At 39.5% G+C, this 25,815-nt stretch overlaps 2 protein-coding genes across 15 annotated transcripts in view; both read right to left on the bottom strand.

Annotated features, from left to right (window-relative positions):
• SLC9B2 (solute carrier family 9 member B2) overlaps positions 1 to 2,394 on the bottom strand; it is a 58,657-nt gene extending 56,263 nt beyond the window's left edge. For 5 of the 10 annotated variants that reach the window (XR_004070119.3, XM_004040219.5, XM_031010095.3 and 2 more), the window contains exon 1: positions 1,248 to 1,660. The gene's annotated coding sequence lies outside the window, so the exon portion shown is untranslated. Of the gene's footprint in view, positions 1 to 1,247; positions 1,706 to 2,210 lie in introns of those variants that run through there. The other 5 variants (XM_031010094.3, XM_055385427.2, XM_055385429.2 and 2 more) reach the window with 3 other exon arrangements.
• Positions 2,395 to 4,495: 2,101 nt separating this feature from the next.
• BDH2 (3-hydroxybutyrate dehydrogenase 2) lies at positions 4,496 to 25,368 on the bottom strand. Of its 5 annotated transcripts, XM_031010105.3 has the most exons (12): positions 25,250 to 25,332; positions 24,104 to 24,262; positions 21,653 to 21,744; positions 20,674 to 20,752; positions 18,186 to 18,282; positions 16,764 to 16,872; positions 12,054 to 12,114; positions 11,273 to 11,314; positions 10,923 to 11,036; positions 7,929 to 7,987; positions 7,139 to 7,231; positions 4,496 to 4,816 (listed from the first exon to the last, which is right to left on the bottom strand). In XM_031010105.3, exons 3-12 carry the CDS (start codon positions 21,722 to 21,724, stop codon positions 4,763 to 4,765), a joined length of 780 nt encoding a protein of 259 aa, XP_030865965.1. In that variant the 5' UTR covers positions 21,725 to 21,744; positions 24,104 to 24,262; positions 25,250 to 25,332; the 3' UTR covers positions 4,496 to 4,762. The 5 variants fall into 5 exon arrangements, 4 of the variants coding, with proteins under 4 accessions (XP_030865965.1, XP_055241409.1, XP_030865964.1 ...); XM_055385434.2 differs by lacking the exon at positions 11,273 to 11,314 and having other exon boundaries at positions 25,250 to 25,368; XM_031010104.3 differs by lacking the exon at positions 24,104 to 24,262 and having other exon boundaries at positions 25,250 to 25,352.
• Between the last annotated feature and the right edge of the window lie 447 nt (positions 25,369 to 25,815).

Here is a 25,815-nt window from a genome sequence, read left to right on the forward strand (position 1 = left end):
TCATTCATTCATTCAACAAACAAGAGCTATTAAGCTCTTGTTACGTCCCAGTCCTTGAGCTGAGGATTCAGAAGTGAACGGTCTTAAATAGTTCCTATATTCTGATCTTGTAATCTAGTTACAGGACAATAAATGATTCCTAAGCAATCACAATGAAATATGGTTAAGTCTCAACTTTAGACACATAACAACCCCATCCCTTAACAAGTTTCATTTCCTTTTTTTTCTTTTCTGAGATGGAGTCTTGCTCTGTCACCTAGGCTGGAGTGCAGTGGCACAATCTTGGCTCACTGCAACCTGTGCCTCCTGGGTTCAAGCGATTCTTCAGCCTCAGCCTCCGGAATAGCTGGAATTACGGACGTGCACCACCATGCCCAGCTAATTCTTATATTTTTAGTAGAGATGGGGTTTTACCATGTTGGCTAGGCTGGTCTCGAACTCCTGACCTCAGGTGATATGCCCACCTCGGCCTCACAAAGCCTTAACAAGTTTCTCTGGTGTGCTAGGCACAAGAGTAACAAAGATGACTAAGATGCAGTCTGCCCTTTAAGGGATGGTCAGAGACTGATATGTGTTTACCAAAATCGTTTACTCTTCTGCCTGGGTCCATAGTACATTTCCAGTCTCCCTTGCAGGTCAGTGTGGCATGTGACTGAAGTCTGGTCAATGGCATGTGGATATAAACAGTATGTGATTTCCAGTCCTCACCCATAAGAAACAATCCTCATGCAATCCTCTAGTAGCTTTTCTTTTTCTGTCCGTTGCCTGGAAACTAAGGACTCCAAGGTCTTAGGGGATAGCAAAGCCATAATATAAAAGGAGTTTGAGTTCCTGAATAATTGAGTAGAAGGCCAACAGCTGAACACGTGAATGGACTTGACATGAACGAGAAATAAACCTGAACTATGTTTAGTTACTGAGATGTTTTACTTTATCTCTTACAGCAGCTACTGCTGTCTTAAGGTTATATTCTTCAGTCAATAACATACGATGATTCTTAGCACCTCGAGGATGCTAACCCAGTCCACAAAGGCAACACCCTCTGGTTAATCTGAGAACTAAAATAAAAGCAAGCAAGAAAACCCACGCCAACACCTTACAACAGTAAACAGACACGCGCCCGTCACCGGGTGTACAAACAGAAAAGGCTGGGCCCCTCGCTCGCGTCTCCGGTCCAGCAGGCCTACAGGGTACCCGCCGCTGGCGCTGGGTTTATTTTTACCCTTAGTGTCTCTGGGGCCTCTCACCTGGCAGTCTCCGGCGAAGTCGACCAGGCTCCGTCTGAACGATTAGGAAAGGGGCTGTGGGGGAGGCGGCGGAGCCCGGTCTAGCCATCGCGCCCTGGGGTTCCCGATTCGCGCATCTTCCCAGGCTGAGCCGGGAGGCTGCGTTGACTGCAGATAAACGGTCTCAGGGCGCGGCACCGCGTGTAGTCGGCCCCGCCTTTCGCACGAACCCGCTGGGCGACACCGCGCAGGGAGGTCCGACCCGTCGGCGCCGGTACAGGCTCCGGAGTAAGCATGGGTTGGTCCGGGGCCCGCAGCGGCAGCCCCGTGTGCCCTCCGCCGGGTTTCAGGTCCGGCGGCGCGGGTGCAGAGCCGCGTGCGATGCCGGGTGCGCGTGGCTTCCCCCGGAAAGGTGGCGCCAGGCCGACCATGGGCCCACGTCCCGGGGCCTCGGAGCGGCACCGCGCGGTCTTTCAGCTGCTTATCCTCCCTGGGCGGGTCCGCAGGCTTCTGGGGCCAGGACCAGCGAGCTCCCGGGAAAGCTTCCCGGAAAGCTTACCAGAGAGCGCGGACCCAGGCGCCGAGTCTTCCCGGAGATGACGAGACACCGCGAGAGGAGCACAGCGCAGGCTCCTCGGGACTCCGCGGCGCAGGCCGGGCAGCCCATTGCTTGTTTTATCGTTCCCGAAACCAACCTCTAAGTTGTCTATCAGTCCTCCACCTTTTAGCTGTACCTCTTAGAAGTGTCTTCTCAGCTGTGGTGGGAAGATAGGATTCTTTCTTAAGGTGACCAATTAAATGGCCGGATAAAAGACTTGTTCTGCCCCCCTTTATCGCTTAACACCTGCCCTTCTTGTTGTATTTTAGATTTTTAACCCTTCTATCAGCAGTGTGATTCTATTTCATTTAATTCTCATTTCATGTTTGTGTCTTCCTTTTCTCTGTATTTCCTCTTGTGTGTGTTAAGACGCGCGCACCCCTTACCTGTTTTTCACTCCTGTAAGCAAGTGCCAATCTTAATCACCGCTTTTCAAGCAAGGGAGATTATCCTCAAATTTCCCCACCAGTCAGAAACCATTCATTCTTGTCTCTCAGGTCCTCTTTTGTGATGAACCTATTGGATAGGTTCCATCCAATACCCTTCTTCAGATCATCTGAAATGATTATTTTCCTAAACGGAACTCTTCCTCTCCTAAAGCTTGTAAAAATTTCTAGTGACATTCAGCTTCCTCTTACCACAGGAATGACATATATTTTTCCTTTTAGTCATATGTACTTCATTAATATATCACCTGATTTGATTAACATGACTTTGGAGAACACTGAATTTTTTGGCTAGATTTTACTTCGTTTTTATTGCTGATAGTGTTTATAAAAATGTTTTATAGTTTATGGTCAGCTGTGAGAAAGACTAACTCAGATCATTTGTTAATGTTGGAGCCCATTTTGTAGAATTCGTTGTGCATTTATTTAAAATTTATTTGTTCATAGCTATACATGTATTATACATGTATACCTGCTCACAGCATAAAGTATTTCATGACATACTTGTAAGAATCAGTGTTCTATGAATTCACTAGAGAAGTTACAGCATTTTGATTATGATACACGAAAAGAAACCCAAGTCATTTAGCTTAACTCCTTAATTTCATAAACCAGAAAACTAAAATCCAAGATAGATTGGGTGACTTGGTCTAGATCACAAACCAAAGTTAGCCATAATTCGGTAGTGTAATGCCCGGTCCAAAACCTCATAGATAATCTTATAATCAATGGACTCTTTCTGAATGCTAGTCAAAATGTCCTTTTGTGTGAATTTTAATTTACCGTCATCAACTGCATGATATTCTTCCCCATACGCAAAGTGTTATCTTTTTATTGTCCATTTCAAAATTTTCCGTGTTAATATTAAAGTTCTAGGAAAAAAGGCTAAGAATAACTGCACATTTATTGAGTATCTCAGTATGCATCATACCATTTGGTCATTTGAGGTTGCAACAAGTAAAAAACAAACATAAAACCCTTAAATTAAAATAAAAACAAAAAACTTTGCCCTGACAATGTTACAGAATTAACATCCATAAATTTACTTTTCTTGAAACATTTATTTTCTTTAATTTCGTTTGTTTCCTGTTACATAATTTATGTTTAAATTTACATTTATTTATCCAGAGACTATGTCCAAATTTTATGTCCTCTTTTCTGTTATCCTGGAGTTTGGTGAAGAAATCTGTACTTAATTTAAAAAAGAAATCCCTCTAACTGACAATATTGTTAGCTAACTATATATTTCTTAGGCCCATGTCAAATATCATTGCTTATTTTAATAAAGATTGTTTAGTCAGACTAAGAAAATAGTAAATAATAAGGGATGGCATCCGTTAAGTATAAACACTGTATTATTTTTCATAACATAACAGGTCAACAATATCGTTTTGAGGCTGAACTCCTTTACTCCTTTTACTGTAAGCTATTGAAGCCAAACTCCTTCCTATCTTTGTTCATTTATGATGGTGTAAAATTTTAAAATTAGGATCTACATACAGAATAATGCAGAATTATATAAAAATATTTGAATATTGAAAAATAAAGTGGAAATTATTATTATTATTATTATTATTTAGGTACAGGGTCTTGTTCTGTCACCCTGGAGTGCAGTGGCATGATTACAGCTCACTGCAGCCTCAAACTCTTGGGCTCAAGTAATCCTCCTGCCTTAGCCTCTGTTAACCATGCTGGTCCTGAACTCCTGGCCACAAGTGATCCTCCTGCCTTGGCCTCCCAAAGTGCAGGAATTATAGGCATGAGCTACCATGCCTAGTCCTGAAATTACTGTCTTCTTCCTTAACCCCCTCCATCCCCCCAAAGAAAAACAAAAACTTCCTTTTTTCTTCATATTTACATTTTAATTGTATATGCTGCAATGGCCTATTTGTATCACCCCAGAGTCATGTGTTGACATCCTAACCTGCAATATGATACATTGGGAGGTGGGGCCTTTGGGAGGTAATCAGGTCATAAGGGTAGTGCCCTCATGAACAGGATTAGTGTCCTTATAAAAAGACACATGAGAGCTCGCTTTTTTTCTCTGTTCTTGCTATGTGAGGATACAGCAAGAAGAGGACCATCTGCAAACCAGGAAGTGGGCCCTAACCAGAAACTATATTATCTTGCACTTCCTAGCCTCCAGACTGAAAAATAAATGTTTGTTGTCTATGACACTCCATCTATGGTAATTTGTTATAGCAGCCCAAAGTGACTAAGACAGATGCTAACAAATCGAGATTTATTTTAAAAACTATTCTCCTGCTATGAGTTCAATATTTTTATTTCTTTACAATGATTTCAAAAGAGATTACAAAGAGATTAATATACTTAAAGAATCAGACTCTTGCAAACAGTGACATCATTAAAAAGAGCTTATTTTCATTAACATGTGATTAACAGGAAGGAGATGACTGGTGAGTTTTCTTCGTAACCAGGTTCACTGTGGATAGGAAGGGCCTGCCTTCCTTCCCACCATGGAGATCCTAAAATCACAAGCTCCAGCCTCCATCAATGATGACAGGGTTACCAGTTACATAAGCAGACTGCAGTGATAAACACAAGGAGACAGAACAATTAACCAGGTTTGATACAGGCTGTATTTTCAAATTTTCTTGTGACTAGGATAACTAAACAATTTACTCTTGTCCTAACAGGAAACCTCACTTAAACACTTAATTCAGGGAAATCCAAATTAACATTTGGTTGATTTAGAACTGCTGAGTGTCCTGTGATCTGGAACTAAATGGCCTCTGGCTGGTGTCTAAGCACCTGTCACTGTTAGGTATTTGGTCTCAGAATCCCCAAATTAAGGAACAGTGATGTATAGCCATTCCCCAAATTAGGATATAGGCTAAAAGCACATTTTCATTTTGAAACTCAGAACTATTCAAAACTAGCTAAGTTTTATGCCACTAACAAACTTTTGAACATAAGTGTATCAGTCATAAAATGGTCATATTAATGACTAGTTTTTTAAAAAAGACAGCATATATTTAGTTGATCAATTATAAGTGGATAATTCTAGGAGCTGAAGCACACTAAATGTGTTTTAAAAATTTACATAAATGATAACTATAATCCATTAAGCTATAAAAATATTCTACATTAGTTTCAGATATCCAAATCTTTATAAAACTAAGGAATTTAAAAAATAATTGCTGGTTTATTCCCATAAATTTTTCATTTTCTAAATAAGGCTGAAGTGATCTTTTTGGTAGAAGTTTAAAAATCTTTTAACTTAAAATGGATAATAAAGACTCAAAAAGTCTAAATTCATCTGAAGCCTGAAACAATGGAAGAGGAAGTAAGGATATCATAATGAATAGAGAAATTTTAAGAGTTCAATATATAAAAGCTGATAATATACAGTAGGTGAACTAGGGAGTTATTAGTCACTTCACCAAAGAAATACCTCCAACTCCCCCAAGTTCTTTTAAAAGACAAGCTCTGTTACACATATGAACTCCTCTGGAAACCTCTAAAAAGCCAAAGGTACTTTTGTAGCACATTTCAAGCCACAACACTTCCAAATATCTTGTAACCTAAGCTCTGGCTAACTAAGGGTAATTTAGCTTATCAGCAGTACCCGAATCAAATGAGCTCTTCTGAAGATATGGATTCAGAGAAATCACAAAGGCTCATGTGCTTCTTCATTAAACATTTGTCTATTAATTTCCCCAGCTATTAACAATTGTTGTTAATAGTTGGGAGAAGTTCTGAGAAGAAACTGCGCTGTCACGGAAACATTTCAATCCCTGTATTTGTCACATTCACCAACTATCTGGTGTGCACCAAGTTAGTGGGAAGAGGAGCTACCAGTTGTTCCCTCCTCGCCCCCGCCTAGTCCCCTTTCCTTCCCTCTTCTCACACATTACAGTTCCTTGTTCCTGTAGTACTCAGAGACATAAAACAGAGGAGGACCTTCTTGTGCTCTATACCTTATAAGCATCATTTTTGCTTTCATCTTAAGCCATTTAAAAGTAAACAATAGTTATTAAGGAAAAAACTGTTAAACAGATGCAAAGTGGAAGAGATTAAATTAGGAATTTCCATACACGATGATGAATAAGTAAGAATTTTTAAAAATATTTATTTATTTTGAGACGGAGTCTCACTCTGTCACCCAGGCTGGAGTGCAGTGACGCAATCCCGGCTCACTGCAACCTCCGCCTCCCTGGTTCAAGCGATTCTCCTGCCTCAGCCTCCCGAGTAGCTGGGACTACAGGCGCATACCACCACGCTCAGCTATTTTCTGTTTTTAGTAGAGACGAGGTTTCACCGTGTTGGTCAGGCTGGTCTCAAACTCCTGAACTCAGGTGATCTGCCTGCCTTGACCTCCCAAAGTGCTGGGATTACAGGCATGAGCCACCATGCCCGGCCACAAGTAAGAATTAATAGAGAAAAAAGAGCCAGTGGAATTCTCCCAAACAAGTCACAAGTAAAACTAAAACACCACATGCGAATTCTGTGTCCACTGAACACAAATCTGCTTAATCCTCTCCCCATTTCACTTAAAGCTCTTATAATCCTGGAGGTTCAATTTTTTGACTTGCATTTAATCAGGGTTTCCCCAATTATAATTTTTGAAAGGAACTGTCTCTCAGAAAATTGAGCACCTTAACTTTTTTAGTCCTCCATTTTGTTTGCTACAAGATTTTATGTAAAGCTGAATAAGGAAGAATTAGTGGCTCAGATCGAAGTGGTCTTTCTTTGAGCAAATTAAATGAGAACTTATCCCTATCTTATAAATGTAGCATCTTAGCACATATATGCCATAAACTCTCTAAAATGATATTATTTTGATGAGCAAATTGTGGCCAAATGTGATTGAGGGTAATGAACTCCTTGGGAAGAATAGTGCTTACTTCATCAGAAGCCAAATACACGCAGAGCATGGCTATTTCTTCTGCAGTTGCGAATCTTCCCGTCTTTTGTCTCTTCAGGAAATCATTCCGTGCCTGTGACCAGAGACCATACCAGACATTAGTGATGGAAGCAGCTGTATGTGCTCACCTGCATCTTGTTCAAGGAGTTAAAGGCAAGAGAATCCACTGGCTTGCTGCCTTGATGAATAATCAACTAGGGTTATGGTGATTCTTTTGCCAAAGTTACTCAAATTGTTTGTGTTATACTAAAACCCACAGATATTGTGACAGATCAGAAAGCTAATGTTAAAGGATGAGGGCATTATTTTTTCATCTTCAAAAGTTGTGGTAAAGTATACAGAATATAAAATTTACTATCTTAACCATTTTAAGTGTACAGTTCAATAGTGTTAGGTACATTCACACTGTTGTGCCACCATCACCACTGTCCACCTCCAGAACTCTTATTTTTATTATTATTATTTTTTCTTAGAGACAGAGTCTTGCTCTGTTGCCCAGGCTGGAGTGCAGTGTTGTGATCAAAGCTCACTGTTGTACCTCAAACTCCTGGGCTCAAGCAATCCCCCAGCCTCAGCTTCCCAAGCAGAACTCTTTTCATCTTACAAAATGGAACCTCTCTACTCATTAAGCATTAACTACTCATTTCCCTCCTTCCAAGCCCCTGGCAACTACCATTTCACTTTCTGTCTCTATGAATTTGTCTGCTATAGGTATGGAAGAGGGCATTTATTAACCAAAGGTTTAAATACATTTTAAATGCCAGATGTACCTCTTCAGGATTTCCTCTGGCTTGTATTCTTTCTTGTAGAGATGGCGTATCAACCGTTCCTAAATCAAAGGGGGATATTCAGCTTGGTTACTCACTTAAACTGAAAAAGAAATCGATAACTAAACTTCCTTTCCATATGATAATCAGTGAGATTCTTCTCCTTGACTTAAAATGACAACTTTACAGCTGCCTGCCTAAGGCCTCTTATGTAATAGGCTTATAATTTCTTCAATAACATTTCTATGATTTTAAAAACACAGACTATGATTCTTCGTGACACTATGTAGGGACTCTGGATGAATCACCCAGCATTCTCAAGGACATATATTTTAGTCACATTGCATTTATATGATGCTTTATGGATTTTAAATACATTTATGCATATGATCTCAGCTAATCCTCACAATCACCCTGAGATGTAGATAAAATCGTACAAGCACTTTGCCAGCTTAAGGAGCCAGTTTGCCTCAATGATCTCAAAACCATTCTTTGCTGTCAAGTTCACTGTGGCATCTTTGGGGACAATCCCATGGCTACCATAGTCCTTGGTAATTCAGGTGGCGCTAAATTTTTCTTATCACCTTGCCTATTTTCATTGTTTCAAATGCCTACTTTTAACCACAGTTTCAAGTTTTTAATCAAAAATATAATTTAATCTAATTTAAAGTTATTTTACTTTAAAAAAGAAAAATAAGAACAACGCTAACATTTTAAAATTCCACTTAGTTTATGGTCTCCTAGAGCACGTTACCCAGACTTTTTTGTTAACTGACATAAACTGTTCATTCTCTTTAGAGGGCCCTTTTTTCAGACTAAAGAGTACTCTGGCAAATAATGTGATCTTTCCGAGGTTGTAACAAATGGTTTTACAGTCATACTTCACCCTTAGATCATGTTCCTGAGAGTGCCATAGATTTGATCTTTATTCAGAAAACATTTCTTAATTTTAGCATCATTTGCTATTTTTTTTCTGATGAAGCTGGAAATCTTCAAAATCAGAAAGCCTGACTCCGTTTTGGAACCCCCTCTTTAGGTTGGTTATCTGTCTCTTGTCACATTTTACTATAAGCAGCCAGCACTTTCAAGACTCTGGGTAGAAATCACCTTAATTAGATCACCCAGTTCATTAGGAACATCTTCTACCTTCACACTACAGGCAACAGTGTTGATGTGCTTTCTGAAACTGTATGACAAAGACACTCTTTTTTCTAATTTTCAATAATATTTTCCTCACTTTCCTCAATAGCCTCCTTAAAGTCCACAGTTTTACCAACAGTATGCACCTCAAGCTTTCACTAACACTCTCTTCAGAATCCTTACAGCTTTAATAGCTTTCTCCCTCTGAGGTAAATGAACATCATATCTTACATATGACTGGTACTAATGGCTATTAAATAAGAACTGTAGAGCAAGCCCATGCCTTTAGAGTATTCCAATGTCACTGGGTTCAGCTGTGTCCATGGCACAGACATACTATGCCAGGGTCTACACAAGTCTGGCTGGAGATTTGTGACTATACAACCATCAGCAGCATCTCAGACATACTCAGTCCTCCTCAAGTTTTCTTCTGTGATTGGTTCACTGAGTCACAGCTAGTTCCTTGTTCCAAAGAGTTTGATAACATATTTTCCAATCTTCTGATAAGTCCAGTTGCTGAAACAACCACATTTTCCAAATCATTTTACCATTTATTCCACTGGGTAAACGGCACCAAGAATAGCTAGACTCAAGTATCGCCAGGATGTACATTAAAACCCAATGAAATGACCTCTCATGCATTCTTCTTTTTCTTAGTGTTACCTACGTTTACATTTCTGTTCCAAGAAAAATAAAACAGAACATCTCAATCGCTGAAATTCTGTAGCTTGGGGGATGTTTAGTTTCCCCTCTTTAAGTCAGTGGGTTTCAACTGAAGATTCAATCAGAATCTCTTGTGGGTCTTTCTAAACGACACAATTCTCTCCATGAACTCCTTCCCTAAATTCTGGCATGCCCTTCAGGTTTGAAAGGTCCTCAGGTCATATTGAAATGTTTCCCTTTCACAAACCACCCCCCATATCAATTGTGCACTACCAAGGGAAACCTTGATCCTGGATATGCAATAATTTCTTTTTAAAGAATATTATAATCCTTATTAGATACCTTAAGTTCCTTTTAGATTGGTAGAACCAGGTAAAAGTACATATCAATTTAATAAACACATCTACGGTTATTGTGAAAATGAGACACACCCCTATAGTTATTAAGAAAAGGAAAGTTCTGCTTTTCTTCTTTGCTTCGTATGAGGGATCGGCACACCTTTCTTGGTAAAGAGGCAGACAAAAAATATTTATGGCTTTGAGAGTCATTTTATCTGTTGCAACTATTATACTAAACTGTGCCTTTGTAGCATGAAAACAGCCATAGGCAATAACATAAGCAAATTGGGTGTGGAAGTGTTTCAGTAAAACTTTGCTTACAAAACAGGTGGTGACCCAGATATGGCCCATTGGCCATTGTTTGCTGGCCCCCTTTTTATAGCATCAAGGAAGGTTAATGCCTCCTTTTTATTTATAGGCCACCCCAGTGGTTCAAATGATTTTAGTGGATCCTTGTGTTTTGGAAGACTCCCCTTACTTTTTCCCTGCTGTCCTGTGAGCGTGGTCTGTTTTCCTCTTTCCCTTGACATCTTTCCCCTGAAAAGGTCAACCCTGGTCAGCTTCCCAACAGCAAGCCTGGCCAACTATGTCTCTTAGCCACTTGCTTCTGAATTGTCCAACACATGAGTAGCATTTAAGCCTTTTGCATCTGTGGCTCGTTCCCAGTGACTTAGGATCTCCGTCTCAACTTACAACTGTACTGTTACCTTAATAAGCCCAGCCCTCACCCCTTTTTTCTGAACTTTTCCCCAGAATGCAATATAACATATGGTAAACAAACTTTTATAGATACATTTCACGGTGGCAAACACAGTGTCAGAAGGCCAAGTTCACAGCCTTGCTGTGCCTTACTCACCTGGGCACACACAGTTGCACCTGATGCCCTGCTGGATGAAATCTGCAGCCACAGATTTTGTGAGGCCAATCACGGCCGCCTTGGTTGTGCTGTACACACATCTGTTCACAACTCCTGAGGGTGGAGGAAAGGTTCAACAATTGAAGGAATAAAAAATGTATTTTCCTTCAGAAAGGTAACACAAATAAGTTTTCCCAGTAGCCATTTTCATGCTTTCTCCCACATTCCTCCCCTTTTAAAAAGATTGATATCAGATTTTTTTCCTTCAATAGAGTCAGTTTCTGGATCTAGGGAAATAATATCAGTATAGGCACAACTTAATTGAGACTTAATTGAAATGCTGAACTTACTTAACATTGGTAGTCTTAGTTTCTCATCATCAGTTGCCATAACTCTTAGGCAGATTCCAAAAGAAAATGAAGATTAATAACAAAACAAAACAATAAAACAGGAGGCCTAGGCACTTCTTTACATTCCTCTCTTGTGTATGTTGAATATGTGTATCCTTGCAAAGAGAAGAAATGTTATCTCAGCAGTAACTATTTCATTTTAAACTCACAGATCCAACTATGCCAGATTGTGACATAATCCACATTTTGCACTGCTGTCCTTGTCCTTCAACTTGACTTCTCACTGATGGCTCAGATCAACTGTCTTTGTGAAGCATTCCACAAACTCACAGGCAGTTATTTCCCTGTATTTTGACAGCGCTTTGTACAAACCTCTGTTATATATCAACACACTGGAGAAGATGATGTTTGCTGCCTTGCTCCTAGTTTTGGACTGTGAATTCTTTTATGGCCAGAGCACATACCGGTGCTCAATACACTATTTTAAATTAATTAAATGTTAAATGGTTCTTTCTCCCAGTTTGATGTTCATTTCCATGTCCATTAGAAAGAATAAAAGGGAGGGCAAAAATACCCCACATTTTAATTTAATTTTACCACTGGCTCACATCGAGAGCAAAAGATCTGTGGTTAAGGAACTTAATACCAATTTTGAAAAAAGCAGTTTTGAAATCATTTCAATACTTGAAATTATAATCTCTGCTATGCCTGTTCCCAAACGCAGAGCTCTTAATGATGTGCGTGTATGAGCATCGCAGTCCTCAGAAGGAGACAGACCCACCTTTGACGCTGGAAGCCACAGAAGACATGTTGATAATATTGCCAGATTTCTGAGCAAGCATCTGCCAAAACAAAACAAATACAAAAAAAAAAAAAAATCCACTTTGTGGGCTAAAATACTACCTTTTAAAAAGATTTGCATTTTCTTAGGGTTTGCAGAATGAATTTAATTACTGTATTAGCTAGTCACATTAAGCACTATTAAGCAGTCTTAACAGTGAACCCAAAACACTTCATCAACTATTGCTGGGAAATGATGGCAATGTGACTGCACTCACTGGCATTTCCCAGGGGGATTACCACCTTCCCATGGTACAAGAATGTCAGCAAGACTACGAATGCATGCTGACTTAAATGAAATGCGAATAAATGTTGTTATTGTGTGTTACTGATGTTGGGAAACTTACTCCATTCAACACATATTTTTTGAATACCTACTGAGGCCAGGTATTGTGCTAGGTCCAGGAGATTACTGCCTACAGGAGGCAACCAGTCTGGTTAGAGTGGCTGACATAATCCACATCCAGCCACAGCAGAGACCTCCACAGAGATCTAACAGCAGGGTGAGGGCAGAAAGGGAGCAATTCAGGCTAGGCGACACTCAGAGGGGACCTCCTGAGAAGGAAGGATATGGGCTGAATTTTGAACACTAGAGTATTAGTCAGAAAAATAAAAGAAAAGGATGTTTTGAGGAGTGGGTACACAGGTATAAAGGTTCCATCGGGAACTGGGAGGAGGGGCTGGGTCTGGCTGGAATGCAGGGTGTGGAAGCAATGAGGCTGCAGAGGTCAACAAGGGCTGAATTTAGAACCTGGGTTTTACCCTGAAGGTGATGCAGTGACATTGAAGGGTTTGAAGCAGAGGAGAAGTGGCATGTTCAGACTTGGGGATTGCAAGGATTACTGTGGTGCCCAGAGACTAGTGGAAGCTGATGCAGGCTTCAGGAAAGAGTGATAAAGGTGGAGCTGCAGAAATGTCTATGGGTAGCTGAGGAGGAGAGGGCTGAGGCAGGATGGGCAGGACCTTGTAGATGGTTGCTGCAGGGATGGTGGGCCTCACCAATTTAGGGCAGTGTTTCCTAAGAACACCTTCTTCAGAATTCCCCCACTAAAGTGTGAATTTATTAAGATGAGGGTCTTTGGCTGTTTTGTCCTCCTAGATAGTGTACACAGTAGGCAGTCAATAAATGTTGATGAATCAGAATCTCCTGAGGTGCTAGTTTAAAACACAGATTGCTGGGCCCTGTCCTATAGCTAAATAAATATATAATAAAGAAAACTGCTATGAATTTAAAAATGTTTTCAAACTTTACTAATTATAACATGTACATAGAAGTCTCAATAGGCAGTGTAAAGGGCCAGAGAAAAAAAATGACTTCTGTTGGGACGAGTTTCTTTAGCAGCTTTTAGAAAAAGAGGTGTAGGAAAGGAAAAAGTAAATAATTGAATGGATCCAGGATTGGTGTGGCCAAGATGATTGATTCCTTAGGATATTCTTCTGACTTTGTTGTGAGATTTAGCTACTAATTGCCCCTAAAAACAGAATCTAAACTAACCCCAAGGCACTATGCTGAATGGAGTAAGTGGATACAAGGAGAGGCTGACTGTAACCCAACCAAGCTAAGGAAGACAGCAGGGGAAAAAATAATGTTTAACTTAATTGTGTGTTTTATATAATAAAGAGGATCATAATGAAATGGAGTTCTCATAAAAAGTGTCAAGAATGTTGGTCAAGTGTAATGGTGTTGAAAAGTAAGCCTTAAAATTGTTCTTTCTTATCCAATTTAGCAAATAGCATTCCCCATTTAAAATACATATAGAATACATATACCCCAATTTAATACATAAAGATGGGTTATTATGTAGGTTCAATCTCTAGTCCTCTCTAGAAATGCAATATTATCTCAGGCAAAACCTTAGAATAAAGCCACCTAAGAGACATTACATTAGTGCTGCCCCCTAACACTTGCACTATCCATTCAACCAAGTTCAACCAAGGTCCCTCTGCTGCTTCTAGAGCCCCTAGTCGGTACCTGTTCCCATGCTGCCTTCCCAGTCCAGGCCAGGAGCTGTCATCATGGTGTCAGGCTCTCCCTGGCTCCCCATGCAATAGCCTTCTCTGGCAGGCATGACTATAAAGTCAAGTGCCTGGTACATAGTACTGCTATCTAGGATTGACCTCCCAGAAGCTTAGGTAGGGGCTAGAAATACCCCTTAAGAGTCCCTGGAGCTGGATCTAGTTAGTCTTACTCCGACCCAGCCCTTCCATCTCCATTGGCCAGAGCTCAGCCCCTAACCCTGGTGGAACCTGGCCACTTGGGTCTCCAGTGGTTCCTGCTGGACTAACAACCTTGATTCATTTATTTTTTTGACAAATGTTTGTGGAGCACCTCTATATGCTGAAGACTCTTCTAAGACACAGCAAGGTGGGGGAAAAAAGCAAGCAAACAAACCAACCCAAATAACAAAGATATCCCCAAATCTTTGCCCTAATGGATCTTCTCTTCTGGTGGAGCCTGGATTCTGCATTGACCTCTTCTTAAAGTATTTTCAACTTGTTCTCTGCCTTTTGACTGATCTTCCAGTCTTGGAATGCTTTCCTGTGTATCTATCCATGAATAAAAATTTCCTATGAGTGTTCCTATGTTCTGACCAGCTGACCTTCCAGAGCTGCCTAGACTCCAAATCCTAGCTTCCCCTGGAAAGTTCTAACATGGGATATGTGTGTCATAGTTAATGATACAGAGGATCATAGATAATTATGGCTGGAAGTGATTGTGTAACCTATCATCCTCATTTTTTAGCTAAAAGAAATATGTACTGGGAGGGTACAAGTGCCATCTCTATGGCACATGGCCAATTAGGGGCAGGGCGCAGACTGCACCTAAGGACTTCTGATGATAGAGTCCAAGACCAGGATTCGATTTTGTCAAGGTCACTTTAAACAAGAGGCACTAGAACCTTCTAATACCATATTCCTGCCATTAACATCTCTTGGGATTTTTTTAAAAACAAATCTGTGTTTTTGGCCCACATGGATAATTGTTAAGATATTGTAAATCACAAGCAAACTCACTAGTTTGCAAGTTAATGTTTGTATATTTTAAAAATTAACACAAGTTTACATTTCAGCTCCACTGTACTCCATACCTACTTCCTTTACTAAAATTTGTAAAGCATTTTAGAGCCTGGTTTTGCAAATGAGTCTCATGCATGTGCAACAGTCTTACCCACGATGACCTAAGCTTTCCTCCTATACCACAGTCTCTGCTCTACCCCTGTAACCTATGCAAAGGATCTGTCTTCAAAAATACATTCGTGTTCCAAATACTATAGTTTCTCATAAACTCAAATAGGCTAAAAAATCAACTTACATTAAAAAAAACAATTTGTTATAAAAATTTGCTAGTTCAACATTCTGTGGACCCACCCAAAAATCCCTTCTAGGCACTAAACAAGTAGATTTTTCAAAGTCCCTTCATTACTAAGTCAGTTTCTCTAATTTTCCTGTTAATGTTCATCTGGAACCTTCTTAACATTAGGTTGAATATTCGGAGTAGAATATCAGCCCTGCTGTGCCATTAACAAAGCTCTTCTCCTGCCCAGACATGGACAGGACATCAAATCCAGCTGGGATGGAAGGGAAAAGTGGTTCTTCTGCATTTCACTAGGTTCAATTTACAACCCTGAGTTGAGCTGGCTCTGTACCCAGTCAACCCCTTTCATTGTCTCAGCCTGCACTGTCTGCTACTACTGGTTTATAAGCTCATTTGAAATCAGGGATGTATGTTGCTCATATTTATACTCCCCTAGAACACTTTATATAGTGATTTATACCAAGAGGTACTTAATGCTAGTTTATAAAATAAAATTTTAAACATTGATGCGTTGTGTGAAGACTTGAGAATTCAAGGAGGAATGCTGTCTTGAGCACACACTGTCTCTCACCTGCCCAGTACCACTGTGGTTCAGATCAAAACAAGAGCGAAGGGAGAAGCTTCAGGGCAGAGAAAAGCAATGGGGTACATCCCTCTTGAGAGTGTGAGCCTAGACTGAAATTCACGAAGGGCTCAATGTCCAGGCTTCAAATCTTGGTTCTAACCATGTGCTAGTTGGGTGACCTTGAGCAAGTTGTCTGAACTCTCAGTTTCATCTTCTGAACAATGGATGAGATAATAGTATCTACCTCATACGATCATTCCAGTCTCGTGTGCCTCCCTGCTGTTACCTCTGCCTGGAATCATCTCCCAAGGTACCTGAATGATCAGCTGTCTCACTTCTTGGACTGCTATGCCAATTTCACCTTTGCGGTGGAGTCCAGAGGGGCCGCATTGATATCCTAGCTTCTTTCTCTTCATTATACTTAAAACCACGCCACATATTCTATGTCTATTTGATTACTAATTGTCCCATCTCACCCCCAATAATGGAACCTGCCTTATAGAAGGCACTTTGTTTAGTTCACTTGTGTGTCTTCTGTGCCTAGAATGGAGCCTGGCATGTGGAAAGTGCTTAATAAATATTCCTTGAGTGGATGAGCTGGAAGGTTAAATAGATTAATTTATGTGAAATGCCTTGATATAAATGTTCAATGCAAGTTAACCATTGTGTTAGTTATTATCACTCTTCAGCACATGTGGGAATCCCTTCTGTGTGCCCAGTACAGAGACCTAATGTGGTGCTTATCCTGGTGGTGGTGGTGGTGGTCTTACTTTAGGAAGGAATGCCTTGATCATCAGGTACATGCTGCGCACATTGAGATTCATCGAGAAGTCCCAGTCTTTCTCCTCACAATCCAGGACAGTTCCATGATGGACAAAACTAGAAGAGTGATTAAACAATGGAAGAATAACTGCCATTAAAATTTTTCTATTCCATTTGCTGATTATTTTTATTGTCACTTAGTGACTTAGACCACTGTCTCTTTCCCTTATCAAGACTTTAAACAATTCATAGTATCACTTAGTATATTATATTAATAAGAATCCCAACAACTTAAGCTAGAAATGTCATCTGAAAACAAGATCCTTGTTTTCCAAACAAAAGTATGGTCACCGAACATAAGAAGCTTTATATTAATTGTGCTGGAAACATCAATGCCATTAAAAACAAACAACAAATAAAGGAGAACAGGGCTAGGCATGGTAGCACACACCTGCAGCCTCAGCTACTTTGAAGGCTGAGGCAAGAGGACCACTTGAGCCCAGGAGTTTTAGGATGCAGTGAGCTATGATCATTCCACTGCCCTCTAGCCAGGGGAACCAAGACAAACCCTGTTTCAGAAAAAAAAAAGAGAGAGAGAAAAAACATATGCCCTATTTGCCTATGTGATTCCTATTTCAAGAGCAACAGTGCCCTCAGGTGGCACAGATTTAGAATTCTCAAGGGAAATCAAAATTGCAAGGAAAACAAGTGTCTCAACATCTCAGAGCAGCAAAGTGATACTGCTAGTGTTCTAACATACTGAGAGATGTTAGTTTGTTGTAAGAGAGACGTTAAGGCAGAACAAAACAAACCCTTAAAGTAGCTTTCACTATTTTTCAAGTTACGTGTTCTGAGGGAAGCTTCCAAAACATTGGAACCCTTACTGATTTGGTCCTCTGGACCCAAATTATGTAATTAATTATAAAATATTGTTGGCTGTGACTTCCATGTACCAAAGTTCTACTATTTCAGTCAGAATATCAGTTTCATGACAGCAGGAACCACATGATGTATTTCTACATCCCCTACATGGCTGAAAATTTAATAGATGCTCAGAAACTAACTTTGCTAACTATTTGTTTCATGTTTCTGGGTGTATTCTTACATGAGGATGGAAGACTATTTATAAAATAGATGATCAGAAATTATTGCTTTAATTTAACTTCCATACATTGTAACACATAATACAGCTTTGTATCAGTACCATCTGTCTTGAGTAGACCTCATTTGCCCCAGATCATGTCAAACTCTAAGGCTGTCTTACCTGCTGAATTTTATGTGTAATTAAAATGCTGTGTAAAATCTAGCCATATTTCCCAAGGAATATGTCATGGTTCACAATGAATGATTTTGCCATATTATGAAAATTCTTTGAATGAAAGTCATAGAAAAGTTTCTGTAAGGAAAGTGAAATTAAAGTTATGAATTACCCAGCAACATTAAAGAGAACATCAAGTCTCTCAACTTCATTGGCAAACTGATCAATTTGTTTCTTCTTTGTGACATCAAGGACACGAGTTTGAATACCTGAAAAATAAAACAAGAGGCACTATTCCTAAAAATGTTTAGCCTTGAAGGTTTAGCTGTTTTGAAGTGTGAAGTGTGAAGATTGCAACATCTATCCAGCTAGGCTTCATAGATTGCTGACCTTCTTACTAGGGTCTTAAGAATCTTCAGAGTCTCATTAGTAAACTTAAAGTCCATCTTGACTCCTCCAATAACCCATCCGTCCCTCTTCCTTCCTCTCTGTCCATTTTCCAAGTTGAATAATAAGGGTCCTTTCTGAGTAATGGCTTTATAGTAAAGAATGACTGGTGTACATTAGATGTTTCTCAGTAAGCCAGCAGTAATAACTGAAAATGGGCTCATTTGAGCCTATCCTTCCCCTGCCAGAGACTGGGTTGCTGGTACCTATACAGTAATCAGAATTTTGTCTGAGTGAGGGGTGGAGAAGAGCAAGGGTTCTGGAATAAGAGACTGTTTCTATTTGTGAGCTTCCCTTTTATGTCATTTCCATTATTTATTAGAAATGACTCTGTTAGTCAAAGGTATCCAGTCAAATACATGTATTTCTGGACTAAACTGCAACGAGAAGAAATGAGAGGGTCAGAAGAAGGGATGACACCCTTGAAGGCTAGACATGAGAGATCTGGCATGGCGGGCACCTGAGAGATACACACTGCACTAGTTGCTGAGAAACTCCAAACAGTGTCTAACAAAAGCAGCAGTCATCATTATAAATATATACACATATTATTTATAATGTGCATAATATATATTATAACATATAGTAATATAATTTATAATATATACAATGTATTAATATGTATATGTATAATATATAATATATGAATAATACATATATAGTAATATAATTTATAATATATACAATGTATTAATATGTATATGTATAATATATAATAATATATGTATAATACATATAATATATAATTATCTATAATGTGTATTATATTTTATAATTTATAATATATTATAAATAATATGTATATGGTTTATTTTATTTTGGGGGAATATAGAAAGAAAAGATTCATAAAGAAAGGGAAGACTTGAAATTTTGTTTCAGAAACATTTCCTTATCTTTGTGCTTTCCCAGTGCAGCAGCTTTGACTTGTTTGAATTATAATTCAACATGTTCCAATTCAATTAACTAATTCAAGGAACTAATTGCTGTTTGATTATGTAAACTGTTCTATTTTGCTGTAAGGGTTACCTTTCATATAGGTTCTCTGTTCTGATTTCTTTGGGTAAACTGCAATTAAAATCCTTTGATGTTGGAGTTTGGTTCAGTGGGGTGAAGAAGTGGTGGTACACACCTAATAATCTGGGTACTCTCTTAGGGTTTCTCATGATGATGTGTGATTTTAGAGCTAAGCTGTCTCCAGCCACATGTGGCTACTGAGCACCTGAAATGCAGCTAGTCTGAAATGAAATGTGCTGCAAGTGTAAAATACACATGAATTTTAAAGATTTAGTATGAAAATATTGAGATGTTGGTCAAAGGGTACACTCTTGCAGTTATAAGACTTAATGTACAGTACAGTGACTATAGTTATTAATAATGTATTGTATACTTGAAATTTGCTAACAGGGTAGACCCTAGGTATTCTTAGCACACACATACATACACACAGAGGTAACTAAATGAGGTAATGGATATGTTAATTAGCTTGACTGTGATAATCATTTCACAAGGTATTTTACAACATATATGAAAACATCATGTTGAACATCTTGAATATATGCAATTTTTATTTCTCAATTATACCTCAAAGAAGAGAAAATTAAGAGAAAAGCTGCAAAGAGGAGAAAATTAATGTTTGAAGTTTGTAAGAAACTTCTAATGATTTAAATAAAAAATTTAGTAAGAAAAAATTAAAATATTCTATTAATTTTCTAACTTGAGTGCATGTTGAGATTATATTTTAGATATATTGGATAAAAGAAAATATATTATTAAATTAATTTTCACTTGATTCTTTTTACTTTTTTAATGTGGATACTAGAAAATTTAAAATTACACAGGCAGCTCACAACATGTTACTATTGGACAGGGCTATCCTAGAGGAGGAGGGCACAGAAGTGAAAAGCTGTCATGAAAAGTTAACCTAACAACTAGTAAATTTTCACGTGTAAGTTTGTAATTAGGAACTGAATCCCTCAAATGTGTTAGCTAAATAAAGGATTTTAAGTATTCGTCCTCAAATTTTTTTATGCATGTAAGTCACAGATTTTTGTCTATAGGTTCACAAAATATAGATTTCATATCAGAGAGTGAGAATCTAAAAAGCACGGCAGTGGAGCTCAGTAGCTAGGGAATTTTCTTTCAACATGTGAGCGCCATGCTTTATAATACCTTGCAGACACTGAATCCCAAATTCAAGCTGCTGAGTTGCTTACCCGGGTACTTTTCCAGTTCCTGAAGTTTGGACTCATTAATGTCTGTGGCTATGACTTTGGCACCTTCTCTTGCAAAAGCCTAGTAGACACAAAGTACAAATAAATCCTTTGTTTACTTGAATAAACTGTGCTCATGAATGGAACATCATGTGGTCTTTTTCTCCTTTATCTTATTTTCATTGTTCTTTTCCCTATAAGATAGCTAGAATTTCAAACTATCTAGTCTTACCCCTTCTCCATTGTTATTATTTTTATCATTAATTAGAACAATGTGACATACATTGTGCTTGTCATCTGACTTAGTCCCTTTAAGTAATATCAAACAAAATAACGTTCTTAAAAAAAGACAGCTGTTTTCAATACTCTCAAAATACTGCTCCTCTGTAATGAGACTATATATCATTTCTGAGTTTGAGTTACTAAACTCCAAATAATAAGAGAAAAATTGGTTGTTTCAACACTTTTCCTACTAAGAGTATACTAGTGCTTTCATAAATGTCAAACCATACCCTGCCATTATACTTAAGGTACTGTTATACTTAAGGTGCCGTTATTAGCTTAAGTGGGGTACATAATGTAACAGAAATTGATATAAATCAGGAGAACAAGGTAACCTGTCTTATAACTCTGGAGTCATATATCTAAACTGACACACTTTCAGAAAGCTGTGTAACCCTGTTTGCCCTCTGTAGGGAATATATCATGATGCAGAGAAACTGAAGTAGAGAAGTTTCTCAGAGTCAATGGTTATCAGTGATGTCATGTACTAAATATGAGATATTCATTCCTTCATCTGCCTGGGGTCAGGAGTATGGACCTATCTATTTATTTGTTTATTTTTATAACTTAAGACAACAGAAGCACAAAAGTAAAAAAATAAAAAAGCAGAGCAGAAGTAAACAACCATGGCATCAGTCCACTTAATTCAATATGTCAAGAGTTAGTAGGCAAACAACAAAGATAGTAACTTATAACTTACTAAGGCAGCTGCTTGGCCAATCCCCTGAGCTGCGGCCGTCAGGATGATGACTTTCCCATCAAGTCGACCCATAATGGAACCTGTGGTTTAATCTAAAGACATGTGTGTTTAATGGGTTATACTGTAGAACATGATCTTGAGCAGGCAGTAACATCTAGAATGAATAGTTCAGTGTGCTCTTTTAAGAATAATTTAGTGAGCTCCTTCAGGAACTTGAAGACAGCACCGCTGTGCAAATAGTCCCATCATCTGAATTCTCCTAGAATGCTTACTCTGCATACCTAGCTTTGTATATCAAACATGTTTACCATAACCCACTGAAGTAATGACTGGTGACAGACATTGGCCATTTTTTTTTTTTTTTTTTTTTTATGAGATGGAGTTTCACTCTTGTCACCCAGGCTGGAGTGTAATGGAGTGATCTCGGCTCACTGCAACCTCCGCCTTTTAGGTTCAAGCAATTCTCCTGCCACAGCCTCCTGAGTAGCTGGGATTACAGGTGCCTGCCACCACGCCCAGCCAATTTCTGTATTTTTTGTAGAGACGGGCTTTCACCATGTTGGCCAGACTGGTCTCAAACTCCTGACCTCAGGTGATCCACCTGCCTCAGCCTTCCAAAGTGCTGAGATTACAGGCCTGAGCCACTGTGCCCAGCCCAGATATTGCACTTTAACCTACCTTACCCTTCCTTCAGTACCTGGAGAGGACAGCCTCTGGTGCTGAGTTTCCTCACTACCACCATCACTCTCTCCATGACCCCTGCACACATTGCTATGACATTATTTGTGTCCTTACTACTCAGGGCTGCTTCTTGATTTCTCTTCCATAAACTTTTGTTGAGGTTTGTACTATCAATTGCTTATGATTTTTTTTCTCTTGAAAAGATTTCATAGTTGGTCTCAGATATTCATTGAAAAAAAAAGGATGGAAAAATCAAATCACATCCAATACTCCCATTTTACAGACGAGGAAACTGCTGAAACATGCTCAATGTCATAGAGCCAGTCAATGGGAAAGCCAGAACTAAACTTAGACTTCCAGACTCTTGCTATGTGAACAGTCCAGCCCACAATGCTGCTGATCCTCTTATAAAGTTTAAGCATGCAGTAGTAACACATTAACAGGTATAATCAGTAATTTCTAAAAGATTGAGAAACACTGACACGGGGGCTCATGTGCATGAGATATTTCACCAGTGCTTGGATTATAGATCACAAGGTGAAAGAGCTAGTAGTGAGGCTGGGGGTGGAGAAGAGTCAAATGACCATCAAATGAGGCTGTCTTCAAGGACACAGTCTCCAAGTCTTGCTGGGCTCTGTCATTATGTGCGCCTCTGACCTCATACGAACTCACAAAGTGGCTGCTTTGTCCAAGGCATCATATCCACATTTCAGGCAAAAAGAAAGGGAGGAGCAAAAGCCAAAAGGCTTTCAGAGAGGTCTCACCTTTCTATTTAAGAAGGAAACCTTCTCAGAAATTCCCACCTGAAGTTCATTCACCAGATCTACGCTACTTGGCTACTCCTAGCTGCAAAGAGGTTGGAAGTTGAGACTTTTGTTTCCAGCTTTGATAAAGTGAAGAATAGGGGGAAGTGAGTTGAATGGTGTTGATGAACCAACTTACAGTACATGCAAACTAGCCTACACAATCACTCTGCTCCATTATCTGCCTGATTTTGTACAGGTTGATAGCCTTGCCTAAAGGGCTTATATTACCTAGTCCTTTCTCTTTGAACTTAGTTCTCTCTTTAGCCAAACTTTTTTTTTTTTTATACCCAATATGCTCTTCCATTTCAAACCTCCACACTTGGTCCAAGGTCCACATGGTGAAGGGCAAGTTACTCCTATAGGCAACAGCCGCTGAAGGATTTATGGAAAGGATGTGAAATGATCAGATTCGTATTTTGGAAGGACTGCTGTGGAGAACATACCTGGGCAGGAGCATGGGGTGCCATTAGGAGGCTGCTAGGGTTATCTAGTGGGGGCGCTGGTGAAATAGCAGGGCTGGAGAAAATAGCAGGGATGGAGAGATAGGTGGATTGGAGAAGTGTTTCAGAGATAAGAGATAGGTAGGACCTGATCACCAACGTGGCTAATTTCAAAGAAATGTTATTTGCCCAGTGTTTTGCAGCTATGAATTCAAACCTAGGCCTTCTTGTTGCAGGTCCAAGGGAAGATCTCATGGCATTGTCTCATGGTACTCAAAGCCCTGCGGGCCTCTCTAAATCCCCACTGTGGCACCAGGAGCCTGTGCCTCGCAGACCGCTGACCCCAGGAAGTAATGGACAATGAGGCACAGCTGCTGCTGCCTCTCTGGGTTTGTGCTGAGGCCACCTTCTCGGGGCCGTTACAAGCCAGTGCCTGAGCATGCATGCTTACTAAGGCAGACTCATTTCTGGGAGACATAGACCTCCTCCCCAACGGATGACTGGCTAGAGAAGCTCCTTATTACCTTGCTGAAGTTCTCTTAGACTGCACAGCTGTCTGGGATGCTTCCACTCAAGCTGGCTTCCTTCTTTTCCTCCCTCGCGGGTGGACTTGCATCGAGGTCTGATGGCTCTCACAGCCTTACCTAGTTCTCTCCTCATTCTCTCTCACACCAGCATTTCCCCTAATAAAATCCATGCATATTTAATTCTATCTTGGAGTCTGCTTCTTGGAGGAGCACACTAACACAATTATGTAAGAACTGGCTCCAGGGATCAGCTTACAACTCACTGACTTCCTCTGAGTTTGTCCGCATTTTTTAGGCGATGGGGAAGCTTGGCTTTAACAGTGCCTGACCTACTTTGATGCAATGAATTTTTGCTTTTTTACTTCTTACACAAAAGATAAACATGGAATGTTTATCATTTCAACATGGAATGATAGTTTCTAAAGTATAACTTTAGAAAGATATACTTTATCTTTATCCTCCTTGAATCCTAAGCATGGTGCACAAAAGCTATTTTACAACACTGTCATTAGTGATATTGGGTGTATGGCCCTGTAAAGCCTCCGGTCAAAGGTTTTGCTAGGAATCTTTGCCAACCGAAGAAGCACTTCCAGAACAATTGCCGAAGCACAGAGCAGCCTTTCTACGCACTCTGAAAACCTCTTCTTAGCTGGCCTTCCTGTCTTTCTGGGACCAGATTTCGGGGTCAAAGCCTTAACATTTGATAAACTGTAATCTCAAACTAAAACAGATTTCTTTGAGAAAATGAGAGCAAACACGGCCTGAAATGGTAAAACAAGGCACCTCTCAATATATCCAATGTGAAAACCATACATGTTGGCTTCCTTAGTCCAAAAGTTAGAATCAAAATGTTGATTTTTGATTAGGAGAGACACAAACAGCATATTCAGGAAGCCATTGTTTTCAAGAGCCAGGAAGAAAAATGTTCACTTAGGATACCGTAAGAATCCTTTTTTCTTGGGCTACTTTATAAAACATACATACGACAGAGTTTCAGGCTCATTAAAAACCCATCTTTACACTGATCTAACTGCTCAGATTAATTTTGAAACAGGCAACGTGCAGAACAAAACAACATCTAAAAATTAAACCTCCCCTCTTTCCTTTCTAAAGTTTCATTTCAAAAGTATTAGGAAATCTTACTTTAAGCAGCGAGCTGATGGCGTTCTCCAGAACTCGGTGTGAGCAACAAATTTGAGACAACCTTTGTCTGGAAGCAAGTCAAGAGCTTAATAATGCATGCTGGGATTTGTAGTTTCCCTGCTTTCAGAGTTTAGTGGCTCCATCCATACACTTTATAAATGTATGTGCTGCCATCTAGTGGAATCCAGGTAGAACTATGAATTCCAAGTGGAAGGTGAAAAGTGGAAAAGCACCTTAGAGCTTACTTAGGATGCGGAAATCATTTCCTTCACTTCAGTCTCTCCACTTCTCTGTTTTGTTTATGCCTACTACATGCGGTGCCAGGGTAGACGAGATTGGCTGAGCTGGAAACTGAGTGTGGAAGATAGCGGAGCAACAAAATAGAGGGAACCCAGGTCACTGAAAATTCTGGAGCCTTCCTGTCACTTGGCCTGGATTGTTTTAAGGGAGAGAAATAAAAAAAAAAAAATCCTTTTTGTTTGAGATACAGTTGTGATTTTTATTTTTTCATGCTCAGACTATTCTAACACTAATGCACATTTAGTGGCAGAATGCCAGGAGCCTTT

This window comes from Gorilla gorilla, chromosome 3, assembly GCF_029281585.2.
Source record: "Gorilla gorilla gorilla isolate KB3781 chromosome 3, NHGRI_mGorGor1-v2.1_pri, whole genome shotgun sequence".
NCBI classification, from domain to species: Eukaryota; Metazoa; Chordata; class Mammalia; order Primates; family Hominidae; genus Gorilla; species Gorilla gorilla.